At 49.9% G+C, this 12,541-nt stretch overlaps 1 protein-coding gene across 1 annotated transcript in view; it reads left to right on the top strand.

Annotated features, from left to right (window-relative positions):
• Positions 1 to 12,541, top strand: part of MUC6 (mucin 6, oligomeric mucus/gel-forming) — a 47,010-nt gene that overhangs the window by 23,527 nt on the left and 10,942 nt on the right. Inside the window, exons 29-33 of the mRNA XM_050336701.1 lie at positions 865 to 1,011; positions 2,206 to 2,391; positions 3,630 to 4,070; positions 4,596 to 4,907; positions 5,548 to 5,988. Coding sequence (XP_050192658.1) covers positions 865 to 1,011; positions 2,206 to 2,391; positions 3,630 to 4,070; positions 4,596 to 4,907; positions 5,548 to 5,988 — 1,527 coding nt within the window. The remainder of the gene's footprint in view (positions 1 to 864; positions 1,012 to 2,205; positions 2,392 to 3,629; positions 4,071 to 4,595; positions 4,908 to 5,547; positions 5,989 to 12,541) is intronic.

Below are 12,541 nucleotides of genomic sequence, written 5' to 3'. Positions count from 1 at the left end.
AAAAGTCACTTGTGTGACTCATCTGAGAAGCACATTACAAGTTCTATAAGCAGTGAGCCAGCCCAGATCCAGTTAGATTTATTAGCTCAGCTTCAGCTTCTTTGCCACAGCTGGTTCAGTTATGCAGTCATATTCAAGGAGCAACCAATCTGTTAACTCTGAATAATGTAAGCAAGCCCAAAGCAGATTCACACAGGTATTAGTGTAGCAGCTTTGTCTAGGCTTCTAGAGTCCTGCTCTCAGGAGGATGACTCTGCCAACATAAATTACTTTCTGATTCTATGGCTCATTTAGCCTCACACCAACATGCACTTCAGCTAATTAACCATCTTGCACCCTGGCTATCAGGAAAAGCAGAGTTAAAAATAGGTCCCAAAGGATTCGAAACACAGCTTCAAAAGCTGACATTGTGACAGATAATTCAGGCACTGGGACAAGAAAGTCCTATAGTATAATGTTATTTAACTTTTTAATATGAATTACAGAAAGCTAAAACTGTGGCTGATTTGGAACATAATAGTAGCCAATGAAACTGTGATTTGGGCAAAGCCTACACAGACTGCAGCCAATAAGTGACAGCAAAGCTAACTTCTTACAAAAATATATTTAAAAAAATCTAGTACAGGAAAACCACAGAAAAATGAGAGCAAGGATAGACATGAGACAATAGAAAACAAATATAAGTACAGAAATATTTGACAAGCTTTTGAGAACATGAGTGCAACAATGACGCTGAAAATGTTCAAAAGATCAAGGTGAAAAAGGGTCTCTGAAATATGGGTATTTTCTTCCTAATTTATCTATTTTTAATTATTCTATGAATTGATTACTCACATTGTACTATTTACCTTTACTCCAAAAGAGCATACAACATCAATTTCTACCACACTGAAAATGACTACAACCATCACTACTCCTTCCGTAACTACCACAACAAAGAGAACCATGACCACTATACCAAAGTCTACGCCTGCTGCCTCATCAACCGCTGCTTCAACAGAGACAGAGCAAGTAAAGGTCACCTCACCACCCTTCAAGACCACTATCAAAAAGGAAATTACAACCTCCTCGCTACCTACTCAAACCTTGTCTCAGAGCATAACTTTCAGCAAGCCTAAACTAACAACAGCAGGTAAACACTTTTGATATCTGTCTGGCGAAGCCATCACTCACAGGACATATGTCAATGTATTACTTCATAAAAAAACCCCAAGCATTCTTACTAGTGGTCTTAACATTGCAGATAGATAGGAAAGGACATGGATAACTGAAGAAGCGTGATTGAAATGGAAATTTGTCTTGCCAATGGAGCAAGCATTTGACATCCAAATATGATCTTAAACCTCAACATTTCTCTTCCAACACTTCCTCCAAATTTAGACAAAATCTCTCCATGTCTCAAGGCAAGTTCTTGAAAACCCACAGACCACAGAATACATATTCCCCCTAGCCAATGTAACAAATACTCCCAACAATAAATATTAAATAAAAGGATTTTGGTTTTTTTTCTGGCACTCAGTATACCAACAAAGACAGTCTCCTCTGAGGCTGTATGGCAACATGAATTACTAGGTTAGCAACTGACACCAGAGGCTTTGACAGTGTATGGTGGGAATTCTGCTGTAGAGGGAGGGCAGGTGTACACTCTCCCAATCCATGTGTCTCCCACAAAGTACTGTAGGGGTGCATACATCTAGGGCTCCTTGTGTCAGCAATCACAGCTTCCTCTAGGAACCTTTCCAGACATTACTAATATTTATTCTTACTTACCTTACAGAGAGTGAGGGAATCTCAGCAACCACTCTGCACCAACCAGAAGGTAAGAGAGAATAGACAGATGCCCTTGGCCTAAGACTCTGCTTCACTTACTCCAGCTTTTTCAGGTGATATTCTTGCCCAGTCTGGAATGCCTGGGAGAGGAAACATGCATATCCAGAGAGGCTCTTTTCTGAGGATCTTCAGAATAAGGCAGGGGGTGCTGAATTGTCAGAGGGCACACTTCAGGCCCAGTTTTGCCCCATATTTTTTGAGGGGAAAGCCATTGACCTGTTTTTCCCTCTTGCCCAGTAAGACTCAGTGGGGTCTAGTTCTGTCTTTCTTACCTGTACCCCATTACCTGGGGGTTCTGCCTGGGAATTTTCTACCTCCTTTGCCTTCTGTTCTTGCCCTGCCACCTCCAATCAAGTTGTGCTTTTCTCTCGGTAGTTGTCACCCACATAAGAACATGGACACAGCCTGTGCAGCATCTCGTCACACAGACACAGACCACCCCTGCCACATCCACCAGCAGCACAACTCCAAGCCCGAGCTCTTTGCCTGCCACCTCAGCCTCATCTGCTTCTTCCCTCTCCTCAACTGTGTCCTCGACACAGCTGGGAACATCACATCCTGGTAAGGCTCCCTCCTGCCCATCCTGCTGCTCCATCTGCTTCTTCCAGCTCCCACCATTTCTCCTAGGCAGCATGTCCCACACAGGCCTCAGTTTTGGTATTTGTTCTCAGCTCCCACTGTTATTCCCATGGGACACCAGCAGGTCATGCGACTGACCCACACATGACCCTGACTACATCCTCCTCCCTCTCCAATTCAGGGGTTTGGCTCTGAGGCACAGGCCTTTATCAGGGTACAGACATCCATGAGTTCCTGCCCTAAAACTGCCGATCACATGCAAGCTAACACACGCCTCCCTCTTCTTATAGTGGTGCCCTGAGTGCACAGTGGGGCATTGGGGGAAAAAAAGTAGTGAAGCTGGAAATGCATCTCAAGTTTGCAGCTCAGGACAGTTTTGGGTGAGAGACGTAACCCAAGCCATCATCTCCAGCCAAAGGATGCCCAGACCCTGGCACACCCATGAAAAGTGTGGTTCAGCAAATACCATCTCACTGACCAATGCTGACCCTGAGTGCTAAAGAGTTGTAAGTGGAGGGCCATGAAGAAAGTGTATGCTCAACTCCACACTAAAGTTCTCATAGACACATTCACATACCTGAGTTGTCTTAGTGTTGATCCTCTTTTGAGGAGATGCCACAACATACTTTGTCTACAATCCTTCCTAAGACTCAACCAATCTTTTCTCTCATCCAGTTCTTTGTAGCAGGGGAGCCAACCACAGATAATACACCAACTAGTGAAGTAGTAACAGATGAGTACTCTGGTCATGAGGTAGATAGGAGTCATTCATGGCCAGTGCATCCATGTCGCAGTAGCCACAGCTTCCAATGGATCCTTACCAGCACAGTCTACACCATGTAAATTTTAAACTAAAAGTAAACAAGTGAATATTGCACTTGAAAGTAGAGATACCTCTTCCCAACTCAGTAGTTCCAGGAAGAAGAAGATAAGAAACAAATTCCTAGAGGTCAGTCTTCAAAATGGTCTGCAGCAAATGAACAAATATCAAATGACGCAGGGCATGATGGGACATATTAAAGGTAACAAAGACTTTTGTTCGACGTCAAAAAAAAAACCCAAACAAAAAAAACCAACCAAACAAAAATGAATTACTGGGGCCACAGGCTCCCATCCTGACCCATAGCCCAGCACAAAGCCTCCAAACTAGAACTGTAGACGTCACCCAACTTCTCATTAAATCAGCAACACAAAACTGACCTGTGCTTTCCTCCCAACAGCCTTCACCCATAAAAGGTCAACCGAGCCGCACATTGAGCCCCCTCTGACCACACACAAGACCACGGCCTCCACCTCCATCAGCAGCACCTCCAAGACCTCTGTCTCCACAGAGACCAGCCCACCAAGCAGCACAGAACTCCCTCTGGCAACAACATCTCCAAATCCCAGCTCTTCGCCTGCCCCCAGCAGCCCACTCAGCACCCGGCTGCCATCTGCTCCCACTTCCACACTCTATTCCACAGCAGCTCCAAGCACCAGCCCCACGCCTACACCCACAACCCTGAGGCCCAAGCCCTCTTCCCCCTTGACAAGTGCTCCACAAGAGTCTCCTACAACAGAGTCCTCTGCACCCACCACAGCCAAAACCAGCACAGTGCCATCGCCTGCTCCTTCTGCCTCTTCAACTGTGTCCTCAACATGGATGAGTTCCTCACAGCCTGGTAAGACTCACTCCTTTGTGTCCGACCGCGTCTGCTTACTCTCCCTTTTCCTTTTTTCATTTCTAGCTGTGCAGGTCCCTTGCACTGTTGTTTCACTTTTTGCTCTCCATTCCATCTTGTTTTCGCACTGGCACTGTAGTGTGTCCTCAGTTGGGTATTGCCATGAGGCACTGTTCTCTCCCACATAACCAGGCCTTTGAATCTCAGAGTCAGCCATCCATAGACTCTGCCTATTCTATGAAGGCATAAATATGCATATGCAGAAAAGATCCTTTTCAAGGAAGAGGCAAAGGGATCTTTCCTGTTAGGTGGCATCCTGTCTTTTTTCTCTCTTTTTCAAGGAGAAACCAGACAGCAGCTTGTGGACTGGGATTGTGGTTCCAGTCCTCCCTTTTTCACAGGAATAATCAGTGTAGTACAGCGCTGCCATTTTTGCTTATGCTCACAGTACAGGGCTCTGAGCTTAACCTCCTTTGCCTTCCCCTCCAACCTCATCCTCACTTGCCCCTCCTTTTCTCCCAACAGCCTTCACCCATAAAAGGTCAACCGAGCCACACATTGAGCCACCTCTGACCACACACAAGACCACGGCCTCCACCTCCATCAGCAGCACCTCCAAGACCTCTGTCTCCACAGAGACCAGCCCACCAAGCAGCACAGAACTCCCTCTGGCAACAACATCTCCAAATCCCAGCTCTTCGCCTGCCCCCAGCAGCCCACTCAGCACCCGGCTGCCATCTGCTCCCACTTCCACACTCTATTCCACAGCAGCTCCAAGCACCAGCCCCACGCCTACACCCACAACCCTGAGGCCCAAGCCCTCTTCCCCCTTGACAAGTGCTCCACAAGAGTCTTCTACAACAGAGTCCTCTGCACCCACCACAGCCAAAACCAGCACAGTGCCATCACCTGCTCCTTCTGCCTCCTCCACTGTGTCCTCAACAAGGATGAGTTCCTCACAGCCTGGTAAGACTCCCCCAACCTGTCCCACTGCTACTACCTGCTCTCCCTTTTCTCTTCTTTTCTAGGAGTTCAGACTACTCTTACTTTTTTTTTTTTTTGTAAATTGGTCACCATTCCCACTTCTTTTAGCATCCTCAATGTGCTATGCCTGTCCTGTGCTATTGCCCTGGGGCAGTGGTCTCTCCTATGTAGCCTGCCCTCAGAAGCTCGGAGTCAGTAGTCCATAGACTCTGCCTCTTCCTTGAAGGGAGTCATGCACATCTGGAAAGGGTCCTCTTCCAGGAAGAAGCAGAGCGATCTTGCCTGTAGGAAAGCACCCTGTCCTTTTTGACTCTTTTAGGAGAGAAAACAAATTCAGCTTTTAGGCTAAACCCACAATCCCAGGAGTCACTCTTTCACAGGAATACTTGGTGTAGTCCAGTTCTCATGCTGTCCGTACAAGGCACTTTGCCCACCTCCTTTGCCTCACCCTCCTACCCTCATCCCCAGCTGACCTGTGCTTTCCTCCCAACAGCCGTCACCCATAAAAGGTCAACTGAGCCGCACATTGAGCCCCCTCTGACCACACACAAGACCACGGCCTCCACCTCCATCAGCAGCACCTCCAAGACCTCTGTCTCCACAGAGACCAGCCCACCAAGCAGCACAGAACTCCCTCTGGCAACAACATCTCCAAATCCCAGCTCTTCGCCTGCCCCCAGCAGCCCACTCAGCACCCGCCTGCCATCTGCTCCCACTTCCACACTCTATTCCACAGCAGCTCCAAGCACCAGCCCCACGCCTACACCCACAACCCTGAGGCCCAAACCCTCTTCCTCCATGACAAGTGCTCCACAAGAGTCTTCTACAACAGAGTCCTCTGCACCCACCACAGCCAAAACCAGCACAGTGCCATCGCCTGCTCCTTCTGCCTCCTCCACTGTGTCCTCAACATGGCTGAGCTCCTCACAGCCTGGTAAGACTCACTCCTTTGTGTCCCACTGCTCACAGAATTCCAGAATTCTTAGGGTTTTAAGGGGGCCTCTGGACATCATCTAGTCCAACACCCCTGCTAAAAAAGGGGTCTCTTAGTGTTGGTTGTGCTAAGAGAATGCATCCAGATGGGTTTTGAATGTCTCCAAAGAGGGAGTTTCCACAATCTCCCTGGCGAGGCTGTTCCACTGCTCTGCCATCCTCAGTGTAAAGAAGTTGTTCCTTGGGTTAATTAAACCTTTTGTGTTTTAGTTTATTTTAGTCCCTTGTCCTGTTGCTGGGTGCCAACATGAAAGTGTCAACATCCACTTTGCATCTGCCTTTGAGATACTAGTATACAATGATGAGATCCCCTCTCAGTCTTCTCTACTCTAGACTCAACAGGCCTATCAACAGTCTGTCCAAATATGAAAGATGCTAGAATCCATTGATCATTTTTGTGTGCCTCTTCTACACATCTTGTGTCTGCTTTTCCCAGCTCCCTCCATCCCTTTTCCACCCCCTCCCTGCTGTTTTCCCTTCCTTCTACTCTCCTTCCCTCCCTGCCTCCCTCCTTTCCTTACCTTTATCCTTCCATCTAAGAACCACATCTCACTTGGGCATTTGTTTGGGTGTTGGGCCCCCCATTCCCACTGCTTTTGGCCAGCCTCATTCCAGATGAAGTCCTGGGCAGTGACTCTGCTTGGGGTGGAGCCAATTTCTGTTCCTAGCAGGGTTCCTGGTGCTGTGTTTTAGCTGTGGGTCTGAGCCAGTGTTGATGGCACACAAATGCTTTGGTGATTGCTGAGGAGTGCTAGCACAGCATCCAGGCCACCAGTGTTTCTCCTCCTGCCAACCAGGGAGTGGGCAAGGAGTGGCCAGGGCAGTTTTATGGAAGTAGCCATTGCTTGGAGACTGGCTGGGCATTGGCCAGCAGAGTGAGGCAGTGAGTGACTGCCATTGCACCTCATGGGTGGGTCTGGGTCCATTTTTCCTTTAGTTTCTTCACTTCTGAAAATTGCTTCTATCCTGAAAAGTGTGGGTATTGATGCTTTGGCCTCTTCACTTCTATTCCCATGTCTGATGAGTGGCAGTGAGTGAGTGGCTGGGTAGGCACTTTGCATGCAGCCAGGTCACACCACCATCACCTGGCATACACTTAGACAGGATCTAAGCAGGACATGGAGGCTTCAGAAAGGAGCCAGAAGCCCAATCTTCCATCTTGGACAAAGAGACTCAGTGTGATATGGACTTGTTTTTCTTACCCAACGCATTAGACAAGGCTTCTGCCCACCTCCTCTGCCATCCCCTCTTTCCCTCTTCCCCAGCTGACCTGTGCTTTCCTCCCAACAGCCTTCACCCATAAAAGGTCAACCGAGCCGCACATTGAGCCCCCTCTGACCACACACAAGACCACGGCCTCCACCTCCATCAGCAGCACCTCCAAGACCTCTGTCTCCACAGAGACCAGCCCACCAAGCAGCACAGAACTCCCTTTGGCAACAACATCTCCAAATCCCAGCTCTTCGCCTGCCCCCAGCAGCCCACTCAGCACCCGCCTGCCATCTGCTCCCACTTCCACACTCTATTCCACAGCAGCTCCAAGCACCAGCCCCACGCCTACACCCACAACCCTGAGGCCCAAGCCCTCATCCCCCATGACAAGCACTCCACAAGAATCTTCTACAACAGAGTCCTCTGCACCCACCACAGCCAAAACCAGCACAGTGCCATCACCCGCTCCTTCTGCCTCCTCCACTGTGTCCTCAACATGGCTGAGCTCCTCACAGCCTGGTAAGCCTGCCTGCTACATGTCCTGCTGTTTCTGCCTGCTCTCCCTTTTTCCACCTTCATTTCTAGCTGTGCAGGTCCCTTGCACTGTTGTTTCAGTTTTTGCTCTCCATTCCCAGTCCTTTCCACATCAGCACTGTGGGATGGCTGTCCTTTGCTATGGCCAGAGGGCACATGACTCTGCCATGTACCTTGTCGTGCCTATCTCTAAGGTGGATAGTCCTTATGCTCTGCCCATTCCTTGAAGGAAGAGGCATGTAAATCCAGAAATGATACTTTCTAGGAAGAGGCAGAGGTTAGGAAGGCACCCTGTCCATTTTCTCCCTTTCTGGGGAAGGAACCAGGTAGCAGCTTGTTGACAGGAGCCACAGTCCCAGACCTCCCTCTTTCAGAGGAATAATCAGTACAGGACAGCACTGCACTCTTTGCTTGTTTTTCAAGTGTGTGGATTGTGCCCTCCTGCTTTACCTTCACCTCTTGCTCTCACTCTCATTGAACCTGTATATTCCTTCCAACAGCCATCACCCATAAAAGGTCAACCGAGCCGCACATTGAGCCACCTCTGACCACACACAAGACCACGGCCTCCACCTCCATCAGCAGCACCTCCAAGACCTCTGTCTCCACAGAGACCAGCCCACCAAGCAGCACAGAACTCCCTCTGGCAACAACATCTCCAAATCCCAGCTCTTCACCTGCCCCCAGTAGCCCACTCAGCACCCGGCTGCCATCTGCTCCCACTTCCACACTCTATTCCACAGCAGCTCCAAGCACCAGCCCCACGCCTACACCCACAACCCTGAGGCCCAAGCCCTCTTCCCCCTTGACAAGCACTCCACAAGAGTCTTCTACAACAGAGTCCTCTGCACCCACCACAGCCAAAACCAGCACAGTGCCATCGCCTGCTCCTTCTGCCTCCTCCACTGTGTCCTCAACATGGCTGAGCTCCTCACAGCCTGGTAAGACCCACTCGTTTGTGTCCCACTGCTTCTGCCTGCTCTCTCTTTTCAGTTCTTCTTTTCTCGGAGTGCAGACCACTTGCACATTTCTTTTGAATTTGCACTCCATTCCCACTTCTTTTAGCATCCTCAGTGTGCTCTGCCTGTCTTGGCTATGGCCCTGTGGCACTGGTCTAGCCCCTGTAGCCTGGCCTCATTGGCTCAGACTCAGCAGTCCTTAGAGCCTACCTATTCACTGAAGGGTGACATGCACATCTGGATAGGACACTTTTCCAGGAAGAGGCAGAGCGAAGTTTCCTGTTGGAAGGCACCCTGTCCTTTTCCCTTTTTTTTTTATAGGGGATAATAAACACAGCTTTTAGGGAGAAGCCACAACCCCAGTTCTCCCACTTTACCAAGAATATTTGTGCAGCCCAGAGCTACCATTTTTACTCATGCTTCCAGTTCAAGACTTATAACCATCTCCTTTCCCTTCCCCTCTTTCCCTCATCCCCAACTGACCTGTGCTTTTCCTCCCAACAGCCTTCACCCATAAAAGGTCAACCGAGCCACACATTGAGCCACCTCTGACCACACACAAGACCACGGCCTCCACCTCCATCAGCAGCACCTCCAAGACCTCTGTCTCCACAGAGACCAGCCCACCAAGCAGCACAGAACTCCTTCTGGCAACAACATCTCCAAATCCCAGCTCTTCGCCTGCCCCCAGCAGCCCACTCAGCACCCGGCTGCCATCTGCTCCCACTTCCACACTCTATTCCACAGCAGCTCCAAGCACCAGCCCCAGGCCTACACCCACAACCCTGAGGCCCAAACCCTCTTCCCCCTTGACAAGTGCTCCACAAGAGTCTCTTACAACAGAGTCCTCTGCACCCACCACAGCCAAAACCAGCACAGTGCCATCGCCTGCTCCTTCTGCCTCCTCCACTGTGTCCTCAACATGGCTGAGCTCCTCACAGCCCGGTAAGCCTGCCTGCTACATGTCCTGCTGCTCAAAGAATCCCAGACTTGTTATGGTTGGAAGGGACCTCTGGACATCATTATCTGCCTGCCAAGAAGGTGTCTCTTAGTGCAGGTTAGACTGGAATGTGTCCAGATGAGTTTTGAATGTCTCCAGAACAGGAGATACCACATTCTCCATGGGGAGAGAGCCTGTTCCACTGCTCTGCTCCTCTCAATGTATAGACATTGTTCCTCATGTTGAGTAGAATTTCTTGTGCTTTATTCCATGGCCATTGCTCCTTGTTCTGTCACTGGGCACCACCAAAAAAAGTCTGCCTCCATGCTCTTGGCACCTGCCTTTAAGATATTTGTATCCAATGATGAGATCCCAGCTCAGCCTTCTCTTCTCAGGATTCAACAGGTCCAGCTCCCCAGGTCTCTCCACTGATCATGTTTATGTGTCGCCTTTGGTCCACTGATCATCTTTGTATTTCTCCTCTGGACCTCATCTGCCTGCTTTTCCCAGCTCCCTCCATTGCTCCCTCCCTTCGTTGCTTGCTCTGGCCCTCCATCCCTCCCTTCTTTCTCTCCTTCCTTGTATCCTTCCATCTAAGAACCACATCTCACTTGGGCATTTGTTTGGGTGTTGGGCCCCTCATTCCCACTGCTTTTGGCCAGCCTCATTCCAGATGAAGTCCTGGACAATGACTCTGCTTGGGGTGGAGCCAATTTCTGTTCCTAGCAGGGTTCCTGGTGCTGTGTTTTAGCTGTGGGTCTGAGCCAGTGTTGATGGCACACAAATGCTTTAGAGATTGCTGAGGAGTGCTAGCACAGCATCCAGGCCACCAGTGTTTCTCCTCCTGCCAACCAGGGAGTGGGCAAGGAGTGGCCATGAGGTCATTCAGGAACACAGCCAGCATAGCCCAAAGCCAGTGGCCAAGGAGACACTCCATGCCACAGAAAGTCACACTGAGCAGTGCAATGGAGGGGCAGGGCAGTTTTTGGAAGTAGCCATTGCTTGGAGACTGGCTGGGCATTGGCCAGCAGAGTGAGGCAGTGAGTGACTGCCATTGCACCTCATGGGTGGGTCTGGGTTCGTTTTTCCTTTAGTTTCTTCACTTCTGAAAATTGCTTCTACCCTGAAAAGTGTGGGTATTGATGCTTTGGCCTCTTCATTTCTATTCCCATGTCTGAGGAGTGGCAGTGAGTGAGTGGCTGGGTAGGCACTTTGCATGCAGCCAGGTCACACCACCATCACCTGGCACACACATTGGCCATGACAGGATCTAAGCAGGCCATGGAGGCTTCAGAAAGGAGCCAGAAGCCGAATCTTCCATCTTGGACAAAGAGACTCAGTGTGATATGGAGTTGTTTTTCTTACCCAATGCATTAGACAAGGCTTCTGCCCACCTCCTCTGCCTTCCCCTCTTTCCCTCTTCCCCAGCTGACCTGTGCTTTCCTCCCAACAGCCATCACCCATAAAAGGTCAACTGAGCCACACATTGAGCCACCTCTGACCACACACAAGACCACGGCCTCCACCTCCATCAGCAGCACCTCCAAGACCTCTGTCTCCACAGAGACCAGCCCACCAAGCAGCACAGAACTCCCTCTGGCAACAACATCTCCAAATCCCAGCTCTTCGCCTGCCCCCAGCAGCCCACTCAGCACCCACCTGCCATCTGCTCCCACTTCCACACTCTATTCCACAGCAGCTCCAAGCACCAGCCCCACGCCTACACCCACAACCCTGAGGCCCAAGCCCTCTTCCCCCTTGACAAGTGCTCCACAAGAGTCTTCTACAACAGAGTCCTCTGCACCCACCACAGCCAAAACCAGCACAGTGCCATCACCTGCTCCTTCTGCCTCCTCCACTGTGTCCTCAACATGGCTGAGCTCCTCACAGCCCAGTAAGACTCACTCCTTTATGTCCCACTGCATACAGAATTCCAGAATTCTTAGGGTTTTATGGGCCTCTGGACATCATCTAGTCCAACACCCCTGCTAAAAAAAGGGGTCTCTTAGTGTTGGTTATGCTAAGAGAATGCATCCAGATGGGTTTTGAATGTCTCCAAAGAAGGAGTCTCCACAATCTCCCTGGCGAGGCTGTTCCACCGCTCTGCCATCCTCAGTGTAAAGAAGTTGTTCCTTGGGTTAATTAAACCTTTTGTGTTTTAGTTTATTTTAGTCCCTTGTCCTGTTGTTGGGTGCCAACACGAAAGTGTCAACATCCTCTTTGCATCTGCCTTTGAGATACTAGTATACAATGATGAGATCCCCTCTCAGTCTTCTCTACTCTAGACTCAACAGGCCTATCAACAGTCTGTCCAAATATGAAAGATGCTAGAATCCATTGATCATTTTTGTGTGCCTCTTCTACACATCTTGTGTCTGCTTTTCCCAGCTCCCTCCATTCCCTTTCCACCCCCTCCCTGCTACTTTCCCTTCCTTCTACTCTCCTTCCCTCCCTGCCTCCCTCCTTTCCTTACCTTTATCCTTCCATCTAAGAACCACATCTCACTTGGGCATTTGTTTGGGTGTTGGGCCCCCCATTCCCACTGCTTTTGGCCAGCCTCATTCCAGATGAAGTCCTGGGCAATGACTCTGCTTGGGGTGGAGCCAATTTCTGTTCCTAGCAGGGTTCCTGGTGCTGTGTTTTAGCTGTGGGTCTGAGCCAGTGTTGATGGCACACAAATGCTTTGGTGATTGCTGAGGAGTGCTAGCACAGCATCCAGGCCACCAGTGTTTCTCCTCCTGCCAACCAGGGAGTGGGCAAGGAGTGGCCAGGGCAGTTTTATGAAAGTAGCCATTGCTTGGAGACTGGCTGGGCATTGGCCATCAGAGTGAGGCAGTGAGTGACTGCCT

Source organism: Myiozetetes cayanensis, unplaced genomic scaffold (assembly GCF_022539395.1).
Source record: "Myiozetetes cayanensis isolate MyiCay16 unplaced genomic scaffold, myiCay2020 scf6-25, whole genome shotgun sequence".
Classification (NCBI taxonomy): Eukaryota; Metazoa; Chordata; class Aves; order Passeriformes; family Tyrannidae; genus Myiozetetes; species Myiozetetes cayanensis.
Note: the sequence above shows the minus strand (reverse complement) of the source record. Positions and strands in the feature narration are given on the sequence as shown.